This window comes from Salvelinus sp. IW2-2015, linkage group LG11 (genome assembly GCF_002910315.2).
Source record: "Salvelinus sp. IW2-2015 linkage group LG11, ASM291031v2, whole genome shotgun sequence".
Taxonomy (NCBI): Eukaryota; Metazoa; Chordata; class Actinopteri; order Salmoniformes; family Salmonidae; genus Salvelinus; species Salvelinus sp. IW2-2015.
Window position 1 is genome coordinate 32,354,045 of NC_036851.1, and position 21,837 is coordinate 32,375,881.

At 41.6% G+C, this 21,837-nt stretch overlaps 2 protein-coding genes across 4 annotated transcripts in view; both read left to right on the plus strand.

Moving 5' to 3' along the window:
- Positions 1-3,553: 3,553 nt before the first annotated feature.
- Positions 3,554-6,721, plus strand: cdk2 (cyclin dependent kinase 2). 2 transcript variants are annotated; one of them, XM_023996793.2, is made up of 7 exons: positions 3,557-4,012; positions 4,483-4,560; positions 4,650-4,770; positions 5,309-5,479; positions 5,653-5,754; positions 5,849-6,052; positions 6,231-6,721. In XM_023996793.2, the coding sequence occupies exons 1-7, from the start codon at positions 3,897-3,899 to the stop codon at positions 6,333-6,335; spliced, it is 897 nt and encodes a 298-aa protein (XP_023852561.1). In that variant the 5' UTR covers positions 3,557-3,896; the 3' UTR covers positions 6,336-6,721. The 2 variants fall into 2 exon arrangements, with proteins under 2 accessions (XP_070301771.1, XP_023852561.1); XM_070445670.1 differs by lacking the exon at positions 4,483-4,560 and having other exon boundaries at positions 3,554-4,012.
- Positions 6,722-7,679: 958 nt separating this feature from the next.
- The window catches only part of LOC111970208 (SAP domain-containing ribonucleoprotein), a 49,670-nt gene continuing 35,512 nt past the window's right edge, over positions 7,680-21,837 (plus strand). The window contains exons 1-9 of one of the 2 annotated variants that reach the window (XM_023996794.2): positions 7,680-7,788; positions 8,691-8,790; positions 10,831-10,871; positions 10,954-11,027; positions 13,238-13,283; positions 13,488-13,561; positions 13,911-13,948; positions 14,038-14,066; positions 15,983-16,051. In XM_023996794.2, coding sequence (XP_023852562.1) covers positions 7,756-7,788; positions 8,691-8,790; positions 10,831-10,871; positions 10,954-11,027; positions 13,238-13,283; positions 13,488-13,561; positions 13,911-13,948; positions 14,038-14,066; positions 15,983-16,051 — 504 coding nt within the window. In that variant the 5' untranslated portion in view covers positions 7,680-7,755. The remainder of the gene's footprint in view (positions 7,789-8,690; positions 8,791-10,830; positions 10,872-10,953; positions 11,028-13,237; positions 13,284-13,487; positions 13,562-13,910; positions 13,949-14,037; positions 14,067-15,982; positions 16,052-21,837) is intronic. The other variant, XM_023996795.2, reaches the window with a different exon arrangement.

Sequence of the window (21,837 nt, forward strand, 5' to 3'; positions counted from 1 at the left end):
AGGTAAAGCTCCCCAACTACCAATTTGGGGAGAAAAACTTTACCCCTGCCTTTATGTACACATCTACCTGAAAATACCATGTACCCCTGCACAGTGATTAATTCTTGTGCTATTTAAATTCTTGCTTTAATTCTTGTGTATTTTATTCCTCTTGTGTTACTACTTTAGGGCTCATAAGTGAGTATTTCACAGTAAAGTCTACACCTGTTGTGACAAATAACATGTGATTTGGTTGCTATGGTGACCAGATGAGCTGAGATAAGGCGTGAGATTTACCTAGCAAAGGACTTATAGATGAACCTGGAGCCAGTGGGTTTGCAGCCGACGAATATGTAGCCAGTAAATAATCCTTCTAAACCCCCCCCCCCCTTAAAAGAGTTTAAGATGCCACTTATTTTAAAGTGGTTGTTCCACTGGAATATTTCATAAGGTGAATGCACCAATTGTATAAGTCGTCTGGATAAAGAGCGTCTGCTAAATGACTTAAAGAAATGTAAATGTAAAATGTAGCGAGGACACAAGCCAACGCAGCGCATACAGGTCGCGTGGTGGTAGTATCATGTGCTTTGGTACAAAACGGATGCACTGCTTATAGGACTGCATTTCAATTTGCTGAGAATATGTGTGGAGAGCTATTTTTAAATTGCATCGCGACGTCAAGGATCGTTAGGATAATGAAGTTTTACGAGGGTATTGTTTGCAGCGTGAGTGAAGATGCTTGTTGCGAAATAGGAAGCCGATTTCTAGATTTAACTTTGGATGGAGAATGACTTAAATCGAGTCTGGAAGGAGAGTTTACAGTGCTAGCCAGACACCTACTATTTGTAATTTATCCGCGACATATTCTAAAGCCAGATCTGTCCAGATAGTGATGCTAGTCGTACGGGCGGTGTGGGAAGCGATCGTTTGAAGAGCATGCATTTAGTTTTACTAGCATTTAAGAGCAGTTGGAGTGGAAGGAGAGATGTATGAGCGTTTGAAGCTCAGTTTGGAGGGTTGTTTTAACCCACCAGTACCAGAGAAGAAGCCAGATGTATTTACAGAATGTGTCGTCTGCCGTAGAGGGTGCGATCAAAAGAATCACCCGCGGCACAAGAAGCGACATCATTGATTATATACAGAGAGAAAATGATCGGAACCAAGAGATTTGAACCCCTTGTGGCACCCCATAAAAGACCGCAGAGGTCGCGGACAACAGCCCTCCGATTGGACACACTGAACTCTATCTGAGAAGTAGTTAGTGAACCAGGCGAGCATCCATTTGAGAAACCAAGGTTGTGAGTCTGGCCGATAAGAAATACATGATTGACAGAGTCGAAACGCTTGTACCAAGGTCGATGAAGACGGCCTGCACATACTGTCTTTTATCGATGGCGGCGGTTATGATATCGTTTAGGACCTTGAGCGTGGCTGAGGTGCACCCGTGACCAGCTTGGAAACCAGATTGCATAGCGGAGAAGGTACGGTGGGACAGTGATCTGTTTGTTCAATTGTCTTTCGAAGACTTTAGAAAGGCAGGGCAGGATGGATATAGGTCTGTAACAGTTTGGGTCTAGAGTGTCTCCCCCTTTGAAGAGGGGGATGACCGCGGCAGCTTTCCAATCTTTAGGGATCTCAGACGATATGAAAGAGAGGTTGAACAGGTTAGTAATAGGGGTTGCAACAATTTCGGGGGATCATTTTAGAAAGAGAGGGTCCAGATTGTCTAGCCCAGCTGATTTGTAAGGATCCAGATTTTGCAGCTCTTTCAGAGCATTAGCTGTCTGGATTTGGGTGAAGGAGAAGCGGGGAGGGGGGCTTGGGCAAGTTGCTGCGAGGGGTGCAGAGCTGTTGGCCGGGGTAGGGGTAGCTAGGTGGAAAGCATGGCCAGCCGTAGGAAAATGCTTATTGAAATTCTCGAATATCGTAGATTTATCGGTGGTGACAGTGTTTCCTAGCCTCAGTGCAGTGGGCAGCTGGGAGGAGGTACTCTTATTCTCCATGGACTTTACGGTGTTCCAGAACTTTTTGGAATTAGTGCTTCAGGATGCAAATTTCTGTTTGAAAAAGCTAGCCTTAGCTTTCCTAACTGACTGTGTATATTGGTTCCTGACTTCCCTGAAAAGTTGCATTTCGCGGGGGCTATTCGATGCCCATCACAGTACGCCACAGGATGTTTTTGTGCTGGCCAAGGGCAGTCAAGTCTGGAGTGAACCGAGGGCTATATCTGTTCTTGGTTCTACATTTTTTGAATGGGGCATGCTTATTTAAGATGGTGACAGAAAATGTTGTAGTTGGGGATGGAAATTTCTGAATTTTTGTTGGCCTTCCTAAGCCAGAATTCAGACACGGCTAGGACATCAGGGTTGGCGGAGTGTGCTAAAGCAATGAATAAGACACATTTAGGGGGGTTTACCAGTGCTGTGATAAGATATTGTGTAAAACAATGAATGTGAAGAATGTATCTGCACTGTATGTGTGTTAGCTAGCTAGCCAGACAATTTTAGAGAAATTATTCCATAAATGTTTCTAATTAACTGCCAATATGCCAACATTCCATTCAATCAATGCAGAAAAGTTGTAAATGCAACATGTACTGATATTGTATCATATAAAAGCATTCACAGCTTTCCTAGGGTGCATTCTTAAATTCACTCTGCTATCTACTCCGATTTCAGACCACTCTCGTCTGAGCGTGCCAGAGCGCAGAATAACCAATGAATTTATGAAGGTGCAACACCTGTTGAGTATGACAGGTGTCAGTAAACGTCTGCAAAAAAAGTCATTCGATTTTTTAAAGCCCAGACTGCACTCTGCGTGCACTCTGGCAGTCCAGAGTGAATTTATTAACACACCCCAAGAAAACAAAATCTGAGACATTAATGGTCTGTTTACATATATTTTAGAGGCTATTTGTACAGAAAATGTGTAGAAAGCCTGTATAAACTGTATTCATAATTATATTACTATATTTTAGTTTGGCTATAATTCTATTACACAATTTCTGATACATCACATGCCTTACTTTTATTTCGCTCCACAAGTAAAGGCAGGAAATGCATTACCTATGCCTCTACTGCCATTCATTCCAATTAGACAGTTTTTTTTATTTCTCCCTGACCAAGATTGCTGCCATTTTCGCCCCATTCTGGAACTTTGAGGGATCGTGACATATTCCCTCTAATAATTTAATAGGATCTCTATGGCATAAACCCAGCTGATTCTCACTGAAAAACAGGGTCCAATCTCAGAGTTTCCAAACCCAGAGGCGCAACATCGTAAGACTTCCGGGAATGCTCAAGAAAGAGACCAAACAGACCAGGCCGGGACTTGAGAAGTCGATGAGAGACATGAAACATTATTCCTAAATTGTTAATTTTCTCAAAATCTAAAAGCACAACCTAGATTGGAGAAGCAGTTTCTGCCAAGCGGCACTGTCTTTGGTCCAATGTTCCATCCATTCACCGTTCATTTCTTTCCTCTATGTGCGTCTCAGTTGTAATATTTTGATCATTGGGCTGTCAGTGATTGGTCGTATATTGAAAATTGGGCGGTTCTCTAGTTCATCCAAGGCGTGGCATAAACAACGCGGGAACTGGCGGGTTCTGTTACTTTTGTTTCGAGTCGAAAGTGTTACAACCCGCTCAACTGATTCCTTTTATTTATTGTGTGATAATCCTGATGGGCTCCCGCTCCAAGTTGTTCCTGGCGAAACACGTTGGAGGCAACGTTGCAAAGTTGCAGATTTATTCACAAAAGTTTAGTTAGTTCGCATGCTAACGTTAGCTTGAATTTGAGGCAGATACTGCTGTTAGCTAACGTTAGCTAGCTAACGTTTTTCTTTGTTTTCAAAAATACAGCGGTTTGTATTAGATGATAGCTCTCTAGCTAGCTAACCAAAACAGAACTTGTGTGACATGGAATCATTTCAGAAAGTGGAAAAGATTGGAGAAGGGACGTACGGAGTCGTGTACAAGGCAAAGAACAAAGTCACTGGAGAGACCGTTGCCCTCAAGAAAATCAGACTAGACACGTAAGTGGTGTCTGACTGACAGCTAGGTTAGCTGGCTATTGTTAGCCAGCTAATTGTCACCTTGGCAAGTAGCTGGCTCCTCCGTCGCTACCTAGTTGGCTATGTCGCTACCTAGTTACTTGACCTGAATTGATAACCAGTGAATCTTGAAAGTAGCCCATGTTATGCTAGCTTATAGCTAACTACCTGGATAGCTTAGTTAGCTTTTAAAGCTTTGTACGACAAACAAGGCACTGTCTTCACAGCTACTGCTATCATATGGCATTGGTCACATGGACTGTAACGTTCTCATAAGTAGATACAGCTATTTAGAACTAGAAATCACATCCAGACACATGTAGAAAAGAAAGGTATTATTAACTGCACCATGTTATACACATTACACAATGGATGGGCCCCATGCAATGTTCAAATTTATTTGGCTGACTTTGTGAGGAATGGGATGATAGTGTGATATTATGCTTTCTTAGGGAAACAGAGGGAGTACCAAGCACTGCCATCCGAGAGATATCACTCCTCAAAGAGCTCAGCCACCCAAATATTGTTGAGTATGTACCATTGAGCTACTTATGTTAAACACCAGCTTTCTCTGTTAAATTGTGATTACTTTGACATCTATGTACTTTCACACCGACAGGCTCCGTGATGTCATCCACACAGAGAACAAACTGTACCTGGTATTTGAGTTCCTACATCAGGACCTCAAGAAGTTCATGGACTCCTCCTCTGTCTCTGGTATCGCTTTGCCACTTGTCAAGGTATTCAGACTGCACTGCACACACAATTTGTTTAGACTGACCAAAAAAAACAATAGGCCTTTAAAGGAATGAGTGATGCATTTGGCAGACACTTTTATCCAAAGCAACTTAGTCACGCCTGCATAGCTTTTTTTCCTGGGTGTCCCCAGGAATTGAATGCACAACCCTGACATTGCAAGTGCTATGCTCTAATTGAGCCATACAGGACAACAGTGCCCCCACTGTGATTTGAGACATGTTTCAATCCCACTTGGGTCTTTGGCAGGTGGGCATATCATCTAGCTACTTTGCATTGTTATCAAGGTGAAAGACCCAAGTGAAAAGTACATGTATGGCAATTGTTTGAATGTTTCTGTATGTGTAATGTTGTGGTTTTGTTTTTTTACCAGATTGTAGCATAACTCTGTTCTGGATTTTGTATGCCAGTGCTACATACATTTTGTCACCTGAAATGAAAACAATATGGTAACCTATCAGGTTGTGTGACTGTCTGTCTCCCTATGAATCTAATTATGGTGTGTGTGCTGTGTGTTTGCAGAGTTACCTGTTCCAGCTGCTACAGGGTCTGGCCTTCTGTCACTCCCACAGGGTTCTCCATCGGGACCTGAAGCCCCAGAACCTGCTCATCAATGCCCAGGGGGAGATCAAGCTTGCTGACTTCGGTCTGGCTAGGGCCTTCGGGGTGCCTGTCCGCACCTACACTCATGAGGTGAGGCATACACCCACCATACACAATGCATACACTACACTGTATTTTGCTGTGTGGTTTTTAGTTGGTCAATGGCTAGCAATATTAGTGTTTCACTTGTGTTATGATCCTGTGAGCATCTCATGATTTTTGAGCCCATGATAGGGAAACTAACATGTATTAACATTTCTCAGGTGGTAACTCTATGGTACCGAGCTCCAGAAATTCTCTTGGGCTGCAAATACTACTCTACAGCTGTTGACATCTGGAGTTTGGGGTGCATCTTTGCTGAAATGGTACATTTATTGTCTGGCTATAATATTTTGCAGCTTCAATATTTTATAAAGCAAGGTCTCACTTCATCTCCAAACTTTCCAATTCGTTCTTCAGATCACTAGGAGGGCCTTGTTTCCAGGTGACTCCGAGATCGATCAGCTGTTCCGAATCTTCCGTACCCTGGGTACTCCGGATGAGGCGGCCTGGCCAGGGGTCACCTCCATGCCCGACTACAAGCCCTCCTTCCCAAAGTGGGCCCGGCAGGAGCTGTCCAAAGTGGTGCCCCCTCTGGATGACGACGGGAGAGAGCTTCTTGGGGTGAGAACTCTAACCACATTGACCACTTTAATGATGTTTTGGTATTGGGCTAGTACCAATAAAGTTAATACAATGTAATTACTTGAAATTAGTGCTCAGAGCTTCACACTTTGCTGTCACTGGCCGATTAAACATTTAATAGATTGTACCTTATTATGACATTTTCTTATTCTTCCAGCAAATGCTGGCCTATGACCCAAACAAGAGGATATCTGCTAAAAATGCCCTCGTCCATCGGTTCTTCCGTGACGTCACCATGCCAATGCCACACCTACGACTGTGAGACATGCAGACTGACAGGGACAATACATAGCGCAGGGTCTTTCCATGAGAGACATCTGAGCATAAGGACTGCCCCAGCTCTTATCCACACCTGCATAGTACAGTCCAGAAGATGGAAGAGATCACAGGGAAATATGGGTGCCATTGCAAAAATCATTCCAGCAGCTAAAACCAGCATTTTATAAATTAGATGTCCTGTGAGTTTTTTTCTTTCTTTCTTTACAGCCATGAGTGCTTGTTATGTAGTGGAGAATGGATTGGAAAACTCCACAATTGTTTCAGCATTCGATTTGTATTGAAGGGGTTGTGTTAAGATTTTATCAAACTTGTTATGCCAATTTTATAAATGTTTAATGATTATACATAAAGATAAACTTGTTCCAATTCTTCTATTGTCTTTTCAATTAATGTAATTTTGTATATTTACAGGTACTATATGTGGGTTAACATTCACAATCCTGTGCCAACTTTTGGCAAGCTCTTCATTTGAGTTAGGTTAACATTGTGTGACAATATGAAACATATGGTCTGTGTTATTTTGAAGATTTTTCATCAACATATTAATTAGGAAGTTCTATAGTATAGCCACAAACAAAAGGGGGAAAAGGAGGGTTAGTTACAAGTAAATTATCTTTGAACAATTGCAACATGTAGTGTTGATCCCATGTCTTGAGCTGAAATAAATACAAAAAATCCCAGAAATGTTCCATATGCACAAAAAGCTTATTTCTCAGATTTTTGTGTACAAATGTGTTTATCCCTGTTAGTCAGAATTTCTCCTTCGCCAAAGCCCTTTTGTGGGGAAAAACTAACTCTGATTGGCTGGCTCCCCACTCCCCATGGCTGCAGCCCTGCCCAGCACAGGAGGTTTCTGGCTCCCCTCCCAATGGATGGCCCTGCCCAGCACAGGAGGTTGGTGGCACCTTAATTGGGGAGAATGGGCTTGTGGTAATGACTCGAGCGCAGTCAGTAGAATGGTATCAATTACATCAAACATGTGGTTTCCAGGTGTTTGATGCCATTCCATTTGCTCCYGTCCGGCCATTATAATGAGCCGTTTCCCTCTCAGCAGCCCCCAGCCAAGTGCAATCCATAGATTAGGGCCTAACGAATTTATTTCAGTTGACTGAGTTCCTTGTATGAACTGTAACTCAGTAAAATCTCTGAAATTGTTCTATGTTGAGTTTCTATTTATGTAGTATACGAATCACTTAGCTGCTGAGGGAATTACATTTTGATTTGTTAAAATCTAGTAAAGTATCGGCAGATGGCAGCACCACTGAACTTTTTCAGCATTTATACCGTTTCACGAGAGTAGACAAGCTGCGTACAGCCAATCATCGGTCGTTTTAATACGCCTTTCAGTAAAGCGCAATTCCGCATTGGATATTTTGTTTCCGCTCCTACCCGATACAAACAAGATGGCCGACGTTGTTGAAATCCATAAATTGAAGGTGAGAATTTAAAAAAAAAATGAATACAATTCAATGTATACGGAATTATTCATAATCTAGCTTTATGTAAAATTGACAAGTGATTGAAAATATGCTTATTTTACGGTTTACAACGCCAGCTAATGTAGTTGTGCGGTAGTAATGCAGTGTGATATGCCTGCAAATGGAAGCTAGCTAAAAGTTATCGGCTGATGTGCTAACTAGTTTCAGTAGTTAACGAGATATATCTTTTGTCAAAATGGACTTTTCGTAGAAGGTTTAGGAGAATTTACGCAACAGGCTATGAGAATTAGGTTAAGGTTAGGAAAATGGTTAGGGTTAGCTAGCTAAATTGCCTAAAATCAACTTTTTTTAAAGTAAAAAAACGGTATCCCCATCTAGACATAAGCACATATTAACGTTAGTAGGCTTACGTTACTGTAAAACACAGAACGTCGTCAGTTTAACAGCTAGCTGTACGAATTAATTTAGCTAGCTAAATACATTCTACCTTGCAAATTAATACGTTCGCTAGCTAAGGTTAGTGTGCAAAGTTTGCTCTATAGTCAACTAGCTTACTTTTATTGGGCTCGTTATTATTGGTTGGATAGCTAGCAGTTATTAACATTATTATTGTCAAAACTGCCCCTGTAACACCGTATACGGCAAGTTATTGTACATTTCACTATCTGTACTTTAGGCCTAGCTTGGTCTGTTGTCAAATTGCTGCATTGAGTTGTGTGCCAAAACTGTTTACTCATGTGGTAGCCATGTGCCTTATTATAGCACTGATTTGGTTCGTTGGTTGTAGTTTACCTTTAAAAAAACAACATTTAATCAATGTTAATTTGCTACTGTATTATATGCATACCCTCTCCACTAACAAAGTGTTATACATTTGTTGACCCTAACTTCACCTTCAGTTGGCTGAGCTCAAGCAGGAGTGTGCTGTGAGGGGATTGGAGGTGAAAGGAAACAAAGGTGACCTTATTGGAAGGTTGCAGGCATACCTTGAGGAGCATGGTATGGTGGACTTGACTTTCTTGCATTAACACGCACTAATTTCTTAATAGCGCTGATTGTACAATTTAAATGTGTATTTTTTTTTTGCCTTGTGCGAATGCGTAATGCCCCCAGCCCTGTGAATGTTGACATGGAGGGTTCACTTCAGTTCCATCTATTACACTATTAGCAGCATGCATTGTCATGTTTAGGTGTCGGTCTGTGGTTTCTTGTTTTTGCATAATAACAAACACGTTCCCTCAGATCTACTTATTCTCTTGTTTTGTTTCTGAACTCACCTTAATTTAAAAAAACTACTGCAATATAAGCCTTACTCTTTTTTGGATGGTATCATGAATTCTCTTGATTTTTACAATTAACTGAATCTTAGTTTGATAGATGTACAGTGCATTCGAAAAATATTCTGATCCCTTGACTTTCCACATGTTGTTAAATTGCAGCCTTATTCTAAAATTGATGAAATAGTTTAGTTTCCTCAATCTACACACAATACCCTATAATGACAAGGCAAAAACAGGTTTAGAATTTAACAAATGTATTACAAATAAAAAAAACTGAAATAACATTTACGTAGGTATTCAAATCTTTAGTCCGTACTTTGTTGAAGCAGCGATTACATCCTAGGGTCTTCTTGGGTATGACGCTACAAGCTTGGCACACCGGTATTTGGGGAGCTTCTCCCATTCTTCTCTGCAGATCCTCTCAAGCTCTGTCAGGTTGGATGGGGAGCACAGATATTAAGAGGTATCTCCAGAGATGTTCCATCAGGTTCAAGCTCTGGCTCAGCCACTCAAGGACATTCAGAGACTTGTTCCGAAGCCACTCCTGTGTTTTCTTGGCTGTGTGCTTAGAGTTGTTGTCCTGTTGGAAGGTGAACCTTCGCTCCAGTCTGAGGTCCTGAGCAGGTTATCAAGGATCTCTCTACTTTGCTCTGTTAATCCTTTCCCCTCAATCCTCACTAGTCTCCCAGTCCCTGCCGCTGAAAAACATCCCCACAGCATGATGCTACCACCACCATGCTTCACTGTAGGGATGGTGCCAGGTTTCCTCCAGACGTGACGCTTTGAGGCCAAAGAGTTCAATCTTGGTTTCATCAGACCAGAGAATCTTGTTTCTCATGGTCTGAGAGTCCTTTAGGTGCCTTTTGGCAAACCCCAAGCGGGCTGTCATGTGCCTTTTACTGAGGAGTGGCTTCCATCTGGCCACTCTACCATAAATGCCTGACTGGTGGAGTGCTGCAGAGATGGTTGTCCTTGTGGAAGATTCTCCCATCTCCACATAGGAACTCTGTCAGAGTAATCAGCGTGTTCTGAGTCACCTCCCTGACTAAGGCCCTTCTCCCCTGATTGCTCAATTTGGCCGGGCGGCCAGCTCAAGGAAGAGTCGTGGTGGGTCCAAACTTCTTCCATTTAAGAATGATGGAGGCCACTGTGTTCTTGGGGACCTTCAATGCTGCAGACATGTTTTGCTACCTTTCCCCAGATCTGTGCCTCAACACAATCTTGTCTCAGAGCTGCACGGACAATTCCTTCAACCTCATGGCTTGGTTTTTGCTCTGACGTACACTGTCAACTCTGGGACCTTATCTAGAAAGGTGTGTGCCGTTCCAAATCACGTCCAATCAATTGAATTTACCACAAGTTGTAGAAACGTCTCAAGGATGAACAATGGAAACAGGATGCACCCGAGCTCAATTTTGTGTTTCATAGTAAAGGGTCTGAATACTAATTTAAATATGTTATTTATGTTTTAGTTTTTTTTTATACGTTTCAAAAAAACAGTTTTTGCTTTGTCATTATGGGGTATTGTGTCTAGATTGAATATTTTGTTTAATAAATTTTAGAATAAGGCTGTGACAATGTGGAAAAATTCAAGTGGTTTAAATACTTTCTGAATGCACTATATGTAGCATTATTCACTCTGACAGGTGAAGTATGCATTCTCTAATGTACTATGCTCAGATAAACATGATTGTTTTTACAGCCAGCTTGTTGGCTTGACAATGTGAGGAAAATATATATTAAGCATGTTATGTTCCAGAAGATGAGGTGAATGAAGAGGAGGTCTTGGGAGAGTTAGAGGTAGGAATACTTCACTATTACAATATTTTGGAATATTTTTAAATTTGTGGAGGATTTGTGGAGATCACGTGTGTATTTACAGGACGATCCTAAAGAGGAGGAAATCAATGAAAGACCTGCAGAAGAGGCCGCAGAAGAGGCAGCTGTACCTGAAAAGTCAGTACTCTATTCACTCACTCACACCCACCTACCTATAGAATATTTTATGTCCTAATGGTTATTATGTGATTGAAGTAGGCCTAATCACTGTTATCATGATTCTCATGGTAAATTCAGCAGTTTTTCAACATTACATCATATTTTCTTAATTCAGTGTTAAGATGAAGCTTGATGTCAGCATGTTATTTTTGCTGTCTATGATTGCAATTCCTGATCAATTTCTTTTGCCATATGTACAAGACGTCTTTGGGGTATTATTTCAATAGACAGGTTTCCAGTGATCCACGTTTGTTCGACAAAAGCAATGTTGCAAAAATCATTGGAAACGGCAGATATAGAAAGCATTTTCTAAAGATCATACATTTTTATCAGTTCTACAGGGGTTGATTTTTCTTTTGTTCAACTTTATTGCGACAAGTGAAGATGGTAACTTTTTCCAATAAATAATCATTGCCGACTAATTTTGAAGGTACGTGGGGCACGTGATGTCATGTATCTAAAGCTCCACACCACATTTAATTCTAATTCTAAATGCCTACAGCTGGCAAAATAAAATAAATCCACTATAAAAATGTTTCTTTGCAGGAAAAGGTTTGTCCTGACTTTCACGAATGCCTGAATTTCTTTAACTTGCTTTTCTGGTTGGCTGACAAGTTTCACCATCCAATTATTTCCGATATAGCCTACAGGAGATCAATTTTCAACATGGCACGGACCGTGGCACCGATGATGTACACTATATATACAAAAGTATGTGGACACCCCTTCAAATTAGTGGATTTGGCTATTTCAGCCACACCCGTTGCTGACCGGTGTATAAAATCGAGCACACAGCCATGCAATCTCCATAGACAAACATTGGCATTTGAATGGCCTTACTGAAGAGCTCAGTGACTTTCAACGTGGCACCGTCATAGGATACCACCTTTCCAATAAGTCAGTTCGTCAAATACCTGCCCTGCCAGAACTTCCCCGGTCAACTGTAAATGCTGTTATTGTGAAGTGGAAACGTCTAGGAGCAACAATGGCTCAGCCGCGAAGTGGTAGGCCACACAAGCTCACAGAATGGGGCCGCCAACTGCTGAAGCATGTAAAAGTAGTTTGTCCTCGGTTGCAACACCCACTACCGAGTTCCAAAACACCTCTGGAAGCAACGTCTAGCAGAAGAACTGTTCGTCGGGAGCTTCATGAAATGGGTTTCCATGGCCGAGCAGCCGCACACAAGCCTAAGATCACAATGCCAAGCGTTTGCTGGAGGGATGTGAAGCTCGCCGCCATTGGACTCTGGAGCAGTGGAAATGCGTTCTCTAGAGTGTTGAATCACGCTTCACCATCTGGCAGTCCGACTGACGAATCTGGGTTTGGCGGATGCCAGGAGAACGCTACCTGCCCCAATGCATAGTGCCAACTGTAAAGTTTGGTGGAGGAGGAATAATGGTCTGGGGTTGTTTTATGGTTCGGTCTAGGCCCCTTAGTTCCCGTGAAGGGAAACCTTAAAGCTACAGCATACCCGACCTCACTAATGATTTTGTGGTTGAATGGAAGCAGGTCRCTGTCGCAGTAGGAATATGTTCCAGCATCTAGTGGAAAGCCTTCACAGAAGAGTGGAGGCTGTTATAGCAGCAAAGGGGGTGACCAACTCCATATTAATGCCCATGATTTTGGAATGAGATGTTTGACGAGTAGGTGTCCACATACTTTTAGTCATGTAGTGTAAATAAACCATTGGTTGGCACATGAGAATTATTAGAATATGGCAAATATTAGTCAGTTATTACATTCTATCCACCCTGGCTTTCACAGGCTACATGAGACATGAAACAGATAGGTGGGAGGGCGTACAGGCTGTCGCCAATGTATTTATGCGCAACTACCCTAAATGGGTAATGGATTCAGTTCTGCCACTACATTTCTATTTAAACTTTTTTTGGGGGGTGGTGACGTCATTATGTCCAGCTGTTTTTTTCCCCACACAAGTTAGTTAAAGGGTAACGCACCCTAGCAGGCAATTGTCACATTTATTTTCTACGCTAACTTTCGAATACTCGACAATCACTGGACAAGTTAATGGAAACATACTGTAGCTACTGGCTGTGCAGTGGTTTATTTTTGACCAGTAGAGGGCAGGCTAGGGTTACAGTTTTTCACTGGATACTATGTTCACCGCCCTAATGGTTTAATTCAATTCATTTTTTTTCTTGCTTTAGGGATGCTGAGAAGAAAGTTGTGAAAATCACTGCTCCAGCAGATGAGGTATGTAGTAGCATGATGCACAGAATAACTGGTGTATCAATAGATTTAAAATCATTGTTTCCTACCATGTTATTCTCATCAGCTCTAGTAATCCTCACTCGGTATTGGAAACCTTGACAGGATGAATGTGTACCTGCCATATTGGCACTACATTGATGAAGTGTACTTGTATGAATCTTCAACTTGTATTTGTGTCCATCACAGAAGCTGCAAAAGAGGGCGGAGCGTTTCAACCTGCCTGCCGCTGCTGATAGTAAGAAAGAGGCCCGCGCTGCCAGGTGAGCCCCTGGACTGAATTTCACATTATAATGGATCATCTGTTGACTTTGGATAATCTAGTATTGTACGTCTTGCATGTAGACACCAGCAATGTGTCGCACTTTTGACCCTTCTCTTGACCTCTTCAAATTGATGAAATATGGTAGTTAACAATCAAGGTTTGGTCATTACTCAGTGAACAATATCAGGTAGTTACGTTAAAAGAATATCGAAGATATTATATGTGGCAATAATCTGCCCCATGGGCAAGTCATATTGGTCTCACTGTTGAAAGCATAGTGAAATGGATGTTGAAAAGATGTAGGTTGTGTGAGTGAATATTAACTGAATTGATCTGATGTTTGTCAGGTTCGGTTTACCAGCTCCAACGCCGGCTTCCACACCAGGTGAGTTGGATTTTTAGCCCTTCATAGGTCCTTCAGCATGACCAGTCCAAAGTGTGTAATTCATTAGATTTTTTTTCTTTGTCTATTAGGTGCACCAGTTGCGAATAGCAAACCAACTGTGAGTATCAAGGGGGGTTATATTCATTTTTTATTTTCCTACGGTGACGGTACATAAAATGGCACCTCAYATAATCCGCACATTTACAGTAGGCTGCTATAACATTGTCATGGAATAACAGGAGCATAGAATTAGGAATTAGAATACTAGAATGGACATGAACCTTCTTATGATTGGTCAGCCATTTTGGTCAGGGAGTTGGTCAACTATGGTTTGCCAGTGCTATGATAAGATATTGTGTAAAATAACTTAACAATTTATCTGCGCTGTATGTTTGTTAGCTATGGAACACCGTTTGGTCTTTGTGTGTCAAAAAAGATACACGTCAAATAACACTTTGATGCGTCAAAAAAGCTTGTTGACCAATCAGGACCTGAATATGACTGCACGTCACTTAATAATTGCACGTACATACAATTTTTACTTAGTTATTACACATTGATTACACTCACTCGTATTTCATACATTACAGCGATTCACCAATATGTATGCTATGATGCTGGTAAAGTTGTCTTGCACCTGCTGCACGAGGCAGATACACATTTCTCCAAGCTCTGGGACAGTGCTGGTTAGAAAAAAAGCTAGCGAGCTGTTGGATGCAAACAATGTTCTCCCCCAAAAACATAGCAAAACTATATCATCTGTTTCAGTAGCTATAGCTAGCTAGCTAGGTGTCATCTAAAATACCTCTTATTTATAAACCAGTTTCTGTATTGGTTGATGGTCGGACCTACTAGCCATGCTTACTTATAACGTTAGCTTGGGGCAACAGGGCTAGGTAGCTGGCTAGCTTGTTTAGTTCGTTATCTATCTAGCTAACTAGTTATTTTCATGAACTACAGTTTGATTTCAATAGGAAAACAACAAGTTGCTGCCTAGCTAATACTTAGTCACATGGATTCCTAAATCATTGCTTAGAATATTGAAAATGATAGCAGTTTCTGGTCATTGTTTTCAGGCTAGTTGCATTGGTGCTAGCTAGGTACCAAGTTTAAGCTTGCCAGCTACCCCAAAAGTTGCTAAAAACATCTGTATCAAAGATATTTGTGAATGTCTTTGTCATACTGCAAACCAAAGTCAATGTAGGGAGACAGGCTACCTCTCAGTTTCCAAACTGTCATCAATTTGACAAAATGATTGATTATTATTATGTTTTTTGATTAGCTAGGTTGAATCAGGTGCAGCTGCTTAGGAGATGGCTGGCTGGCAGAAGCAGCAGGATCACCATCCCTTCTCCACTGCCTCTGCGATGGTCGCATGTCGGGAATAATGTTAGACAACCTAGCAATTTTTTTTATCCTGCTTCTTTGATCCTGATCTTATTTCAAATGTTCAGACTTTTTCCCCATTCGGTCAAACAAATAATGGCTTATTACCAAAGCGGTATTGTAAACACATCATGGTGTGTGTGTGCTTATTTGCAGACTATTTTTTTATTTTATTTTTACTGCTTTGATAGTACTACTGGCAATAGTGGTGGCGCTTGCACATGCAAGGCATGACACCTGTATAAACTCTATTTATTACAGTATATGACAATATTTTAGATTAACAATTATATTACAGAATTTCTGATATATCGCATACCTTTTAGTTTCCTACTTAAGAAAAATGTGGATTATGCCTCTAATGGCATTGATTCCAATTAAACTGGTTTGGATTTCTCCCTGACCAATGTGGCTGCCATTTTCACCCCATTCTGGAACCTTTAGGGGTTATGACATAGCCCCTCTAGTAATTTTAATAGGATCTCTATGAACAGGAGTTCATCTGCTGTGTTTATTAGAGGAGAAGAAGACTGTATGAAAATGATCAGAACTGTTTTTTGTCGTTATGAATAGAAGTGTGTGTATATGCACACCTGTTACTCTTGGTGGAGCTTGTAACCAACCCCTCTCCTCCCTCTGTGTTGTTAGGTCAGCGTTGAGGTCCTGAAGAAGCGGGCAGAGCGCTTTGGCATGAATGTCTCCCCTGTTGCCAAAACGGTGAGCTGACTCATGAATACATGAAACTTGCATAGTAATTCAAATTACACAATTATACAGGTAGGGTGGCCAACTGGCCCCAATTACACAGGTATACAGGTAGGGTGGCCAACTGGCCCCAATTACACAAGTATACAGGTAGGATGGCCAGCTGGCCCCAATTACACAAGTTATACAGGTAGGGTGGCCAACTGGCCCCAATTACACAAGTATAAGGTAGGGTGGCCAACTGGCCCCAATTACACAAGGATACAGGTAGGGTGGCCAACTGGCCCCAATTACACAAGTATACAGGTAGGGTGGCCAACTGGCCCCAATTACACAAGTATACAGGTAGGGTGGCCAACTGGCCCCACTTACACAAGTATACAGGTAGGGTGGCAACTGGCCCCAATTACACAAGTATACAGGTAGGGTGGCCAACTGGCCCCAATTACACAAGTATACAGGTAGGGTGGCCAACTGGCCCCAAATACAAAGTATACAGTAGCGTGGCCAACTGGCCCCAATTACACAAGTATACAGGTAGGGTGGCCAACTGGCCCAATTACACAAGTATACAGGTAGGGTGGCCAACTGGCCCCAATTGTGTGGGACAGTACTGTGTTTTGGCCCTTTGTCCCGCATCCAGCAACCACACATGTCCTGTATTTAATATTTAATATTTTTATGTAATTAATTGACAAATTTTAATTTGTCCACTATTTCAGACTCTCCATTCATTTAATGATAATTGACATTGAGTCACTCAAGCCGGTTTCTTTTTCAGTCATGAAGGCAGGTTGCACTTTTGACAAGATACATTTTCGATCATATTGATGAGGTACTGGTCATGTTAAACACTTCTCCAATCGTTGTGAGATCTGATATTCTGTGCAACGCAACTTTAAAAAGATGAGACATAGGCCAATGTCATGTCTACCAATCACATTTAGTCAAATCCTGTCGGGCTCAGTTCCAGCTAAACTTGGGAGAGAGGACAGTTAACAATTTACAAAAAGCATGCTTCTAACCAAGAGCTACAAAAGTAACTAAATAGCTATATTAGATTGAAAGATAAGGTAATTTCGTCAAACTTGTGAGGTTCTCCATTGCTCATTAGGTGCTCATAATTCCTGTACAACGTCCTGCGAATGTCCTGCAAAATCAATATTTTGTCCCGAATTTGGGTATTTAAAAATAAGTCACCCTACAAACAAGCACAGAATCAAACAATAACGTGGTATAGCTTTCCAATTTTATAGAGTCTTACCTTATTTGAATCTAGTAAGCTTAATATAATTCCGTTAAACCCCAGAAACCCATGGGTATCTGAACCTAATTTATCACAAGTGTCTTACAGTTAATCCAGTCAGCTGTTTTCCTTACTTATCCTTCGCTGCTGACTTAACCATGTTATTTAGGAGAACTCTTTCTGTTCATACCATGGTGTTGGAGAATATTATTAAACCCAAACYGTATCTCCATTTGTTTTCGGGGTTTAGACCTGCAAGCAGTTTATGTATTCATTCTTCATCTTATTTGTACTTAGTTGAATCAGCTGCTCATCGAGAGTAGTAGTACACACTCTCCCCCCAGTATTACTAGGAGAATGTGTGTATTGAGGTCAGTACTGCCCAACCCTCTACTGCACCCCTCACCTTTCCCTCTCCCCTCGCTCTCTTTTTGACTTTTCTTTTTACACAACGGAAACGGCAGTCCACAGGGGGCAGATATAATAGCCTCTGGTTGGGGGTAGATGGCGTTACCAGTATGCAGTGAGTGAGGAGCAGATTCAATTATTGCGGCAGGGCCTTTTCACTGGAGGCCTTTGTGTGCAGGCGGAAGTGCCCGGCGCCAAGCTCCTGGGGAGATGTGCAACAATGCCTGTTGTGTAATGTCAGCAGAAGTCTCTGTGTCTGTCTGTCTGTGTCTCTTTCTTTCTCTGTCTGTCTCGCTCTCTCTGTCTCGCTCAATTCAAATCAATTTGCTTTATTGGCATGACGTAACAATGTACATATTGCCAAAGCTTACTTTGGATATTTACAATATGAAAAAAAAAAAGAGAATCAAAATTGTCAACGTGACAACAATAACCAAGGGTCAAAATAACCATACATTGAGCAATAAGCATACAGTAGAGTACATGTGCAGGTTGATTGGTCTGTCAGACACTGTCAGGAAATGCAGCTCCGTCTCAGGTTCTGCTGTTGTGCAGTGGTTGCACAGCCTTTCCTCTACAGGGAGCCAGGTTTTCATGTGTCTACCCTTCTCAATGGCAAGGCTGTGCTCACTGAGCCTGTACTTTGTCAAGGTTTTTCTAAGGTTTTGATCAGTAACCATGGTCAAATAGTTAGCCACGGTGTACTGTCGACATAGGGCCAGATAGCACTACATTTTGCTTTATGTTTGTGTTTGTTTCCCAATAAGCAATGTAGTTTTGTTTTGACTGTGTTGTAATTTGGTTTATTCTGATTGATTAGATGTTCTGGTCCTGAGGCTTTAGTGTGTTAGTAGAACATGTTTGTGAACTCAGCCCCAGGACCAGCTGGATGAGGGGACTATTTTCTTTGCTCAGCTCTTGGCATTGCAGAGGTTGGTAATGATATGAGAGGGGGCACTGTATTTTAGATGTTTCCAAAACTTAATTGCTCTTTTTTGAGTTTTTATTCTTGGTCAATATTGGCTGAATTCTGCCCTGCATGCATTGTTTGTAGTTTTCCTCTGGACATGTAGGAGAATCTTACTGAACTCTGCATGCAGGGTTTCAATGGGGTGTTTGTCCCATTTGGGGAAATCTTGTTTTTGCAAGTGGACCCCACACCTCACTGCCATAAAGTGTAATTGGTTCAAATTCAATTCGTTTTAGCCAAATTTTAATAGGTATTTCAATTTGAATTCGTTTTTTAATGGTGGAGAATGCCCTGCGTGCTTTCTCTCTCAGTTCATCACTGCCTCATTAAGGTGTCCAGTTGAGCTTATTTTTAAACCTAAATAATTGTAGTGTGTGCAGTACTCTCTCTATATATATATATATATATATATATTATTTTTTTATTTTATTTTACCACCTTTTCTCCCCAATTTCGTGGTATCCAATTGTTAGTAATCACAATCTTGTCTCATCGTACGGGCTCGGGAGAGACGAAGGTCGAAAGCCATGCGTCCTCCGAAACACAACCCAACCAAAGCCGCACTGCTTCTTAACACAGCGCGCATCCATCCCGGAAGCCAGCCGCACCAATGTGTCGGAGGAAACACTGTGCACCTAGCTTACCTTGGTTAGCGTGCACTGCGCCCGGCCCGCCACAGGAGTCACTGGTGCGCGATGAAACAAGGATATCCCTACCGGCCAAACCCTCCCCAACCCGGACGACGCTAGGCCAATTGTGCGTCGCCCCACGGACCTCCCGGTCGTGGCTGGCTGCGACAGAGCCTGGGCGCGAACCCAGAGTCTCTGGTGGCACAGCTAGTGATGCAGTGCCCTAGACCACTGCGCCACCCGGGAGGCCCTGTACTCTATATATTTTGTACCAATTGAGAACTTAGGTCTAATTCCCTGAGATCTGGATCTCCTCTGGAAAATCATTATTTTAGTCTTTTTGTGGTTTACTGCCAGGGCCCAGGTCTGGCAGTACTGCTCTAGCAGGTCCAGGCTCTGCTGTAGGCCATGTGCTGTGGGTGACCGCAGGCATAGGTCATCTGCGAAGAGTAGGCATTTCACCTCTGAATTGTGGAGACTAATATTGTGGAGACACCAGGGGCTGAGGATTTTTCTAGAATAGTGGCCAATGTTTACATACCCTACATTACGCATCTCATATGTATATACTGTACTCTATACCACCTACTGCATCTTGCCATCTTTATGTAATACATGTATCACTAGCCACTTTAAACAATGCCACTTAATATAATGTTTACATACCCTACATTACTCATCTCATATGTATATACTGTACTCTATACCATCTACTGCATCTTGCCATCTTTATGTAATATATGTATCACTAGCCACTTTAAACAATGCCACTTAATCTGTCTCTCTGTCTGTCTCTCTCTGTCTCTCTCTCTGTCTCTCTCTCAATTCAATTCAATTTGCTTTATTGGCATGACGTAACAATGTACATATTGCCAAAGCTTATTTACAATATAAAAATGAGAATCAAAATTGTCAACGGGACAACAGTAACAACAATAACCAAGTGTCAAAATAACCATACATTCAACAATAACAACAAACATACAGTAGAGTACATGTGCAGGTTGATTGGTCTGTCAGATACTGTCCCTCAACTTATGGCAGGCAGCAATGTAGTGTGCTGCCAACCCACAGCTCTCTGCGTCCTCCCCCAACAGGACTGGTAGCCTACTCTCATCAGAGAGGTCTTTGAAACCTTGAATAAGAGTTTCAAATTTGGGGAAATGACACTCTAATTGTTTTATATTTTTGACATTTTGTCAGGAAATGCAGCTCCGTCTCAGGTTCTGCTGTTGTGCAGTGGTTGCACAGCCTTTCCTCTACAGGGAGCCAGGTTTTCATGTGTCTACCCTGCGACCTTCTCAATGGCAAGGCTGTGCTCACTGAGCCTGTACTTTGTCAAGGTTTTTCTAGGTTTTGATCAGTAACCATGGTCAAATAGTTAGCCACGATGTGCTGTCGATTTAGGGCCAGATAGCACTGCATTTTGCTTTGTGCTTGTGTTTCCCAATAAGCAATATAGTTTGTTTTGATGTGTTGTAATTTGGTTTATCCTGATTTGATTGGATGTTCTGGTCCTGAGGCTTCAGTGTGTTAGTAGAACATGTTTGTGAACTCAGCCCCAGGACCAGCTGGATGAGGGGACTCTTTTCTTTGCTTTTCTTTCTCTCTCTGTCTCTCTGTCTCTGTCTCTCCTCTCTCGTTTTGTAATTGTGTCTCTCTCTCTCTGTGTCTCTTTCTCTCTTTCTCTTCTCTCTCTCTCTCCTCTCTCCTCTCGTTTTGTAATGGTGTCTCTCTCTGTGTCTCTCTCTCTGTCTCTCTCTCTCTTCTCTCTCTGTGGCTCTCTCTCTTTCTCTTCTCTCTCTCTCTCTCCTCACTCTCTCTTTCTCTCTCTCTGTGTCTGTCTGTCTGTCTTCTCTCTCTGTGCCTCTGTCTCTGTGTCTCTGTGTCTGTCTCTCTCTGTGTCTCTCTCTCTCTCTCTGTGTCTCTCTCTCTCTCTATGTGTCTCTCTCTCTCTCTGTGTCTCTCTCTCAAATTCAAGCTGCTTTATTGGCATGAAAAACATTGTCAATATTGCCAAAGCAACAATGTATACAATATACATTGTAATAATATAGACAAATAAAATATATAGAATGGCAGTAAATAATAGTACAAAATTAAATATAAAAATAATAACAATAAAATGGTAACAGTCATAGTCGAATGTAATGTAATAAATATAAAAATATAAATGGAAAATTAAAAAAAACTAATTTATAACTAAATAACGGTCATCTTCACCATTACATCGGTACTACAACTACTATCATCATTACCACTACTACCACCACCACATCACTAAACTGCTATCATTACCATTACCACCCATACCACTACTATTTGGAAATATAAACAACAATAATAATAGTAATAACAATAACAGTAATAACAAATACAGTCATAATAAGTAAGTTACTGCTTACTATGCAGATGTTATTATTCAGTGTCCCTCAGGTCATGGCGGCAAATACATATTTGGCTGCAAGAGGAGCCATTGCTCCTTCGCCCATGAGTATTTTTAGGTTTTCCTCTGGGTTTAATAAGTTAAAATTTGGAATACAAT

Excerpts from the sequence above, each read along its gene's own strand:
- cdk2 (XM_023996793.2), top strand. The coding sequence starts at position 3,897 with ATGGAATCATTTCAGAAAGTGGAAAAGATTGGAGAAGGGACGTACGGA. Across the intron at positions 4,561-4,649 it reads AGCCACCCAAATATTGTTGA|GCTCCGTGATGTCATCCACA; the intron begins GTATGTACCATT and ends TCACACCGACAG. Across the intron at positions 5,755-5,848 it reads GGTGCATCTTTGCTGAAATG|ATCACTAGGAGGGCCTTGTT; the intron begins GTACATTTATTG and ends TTCGTTCTTCAG.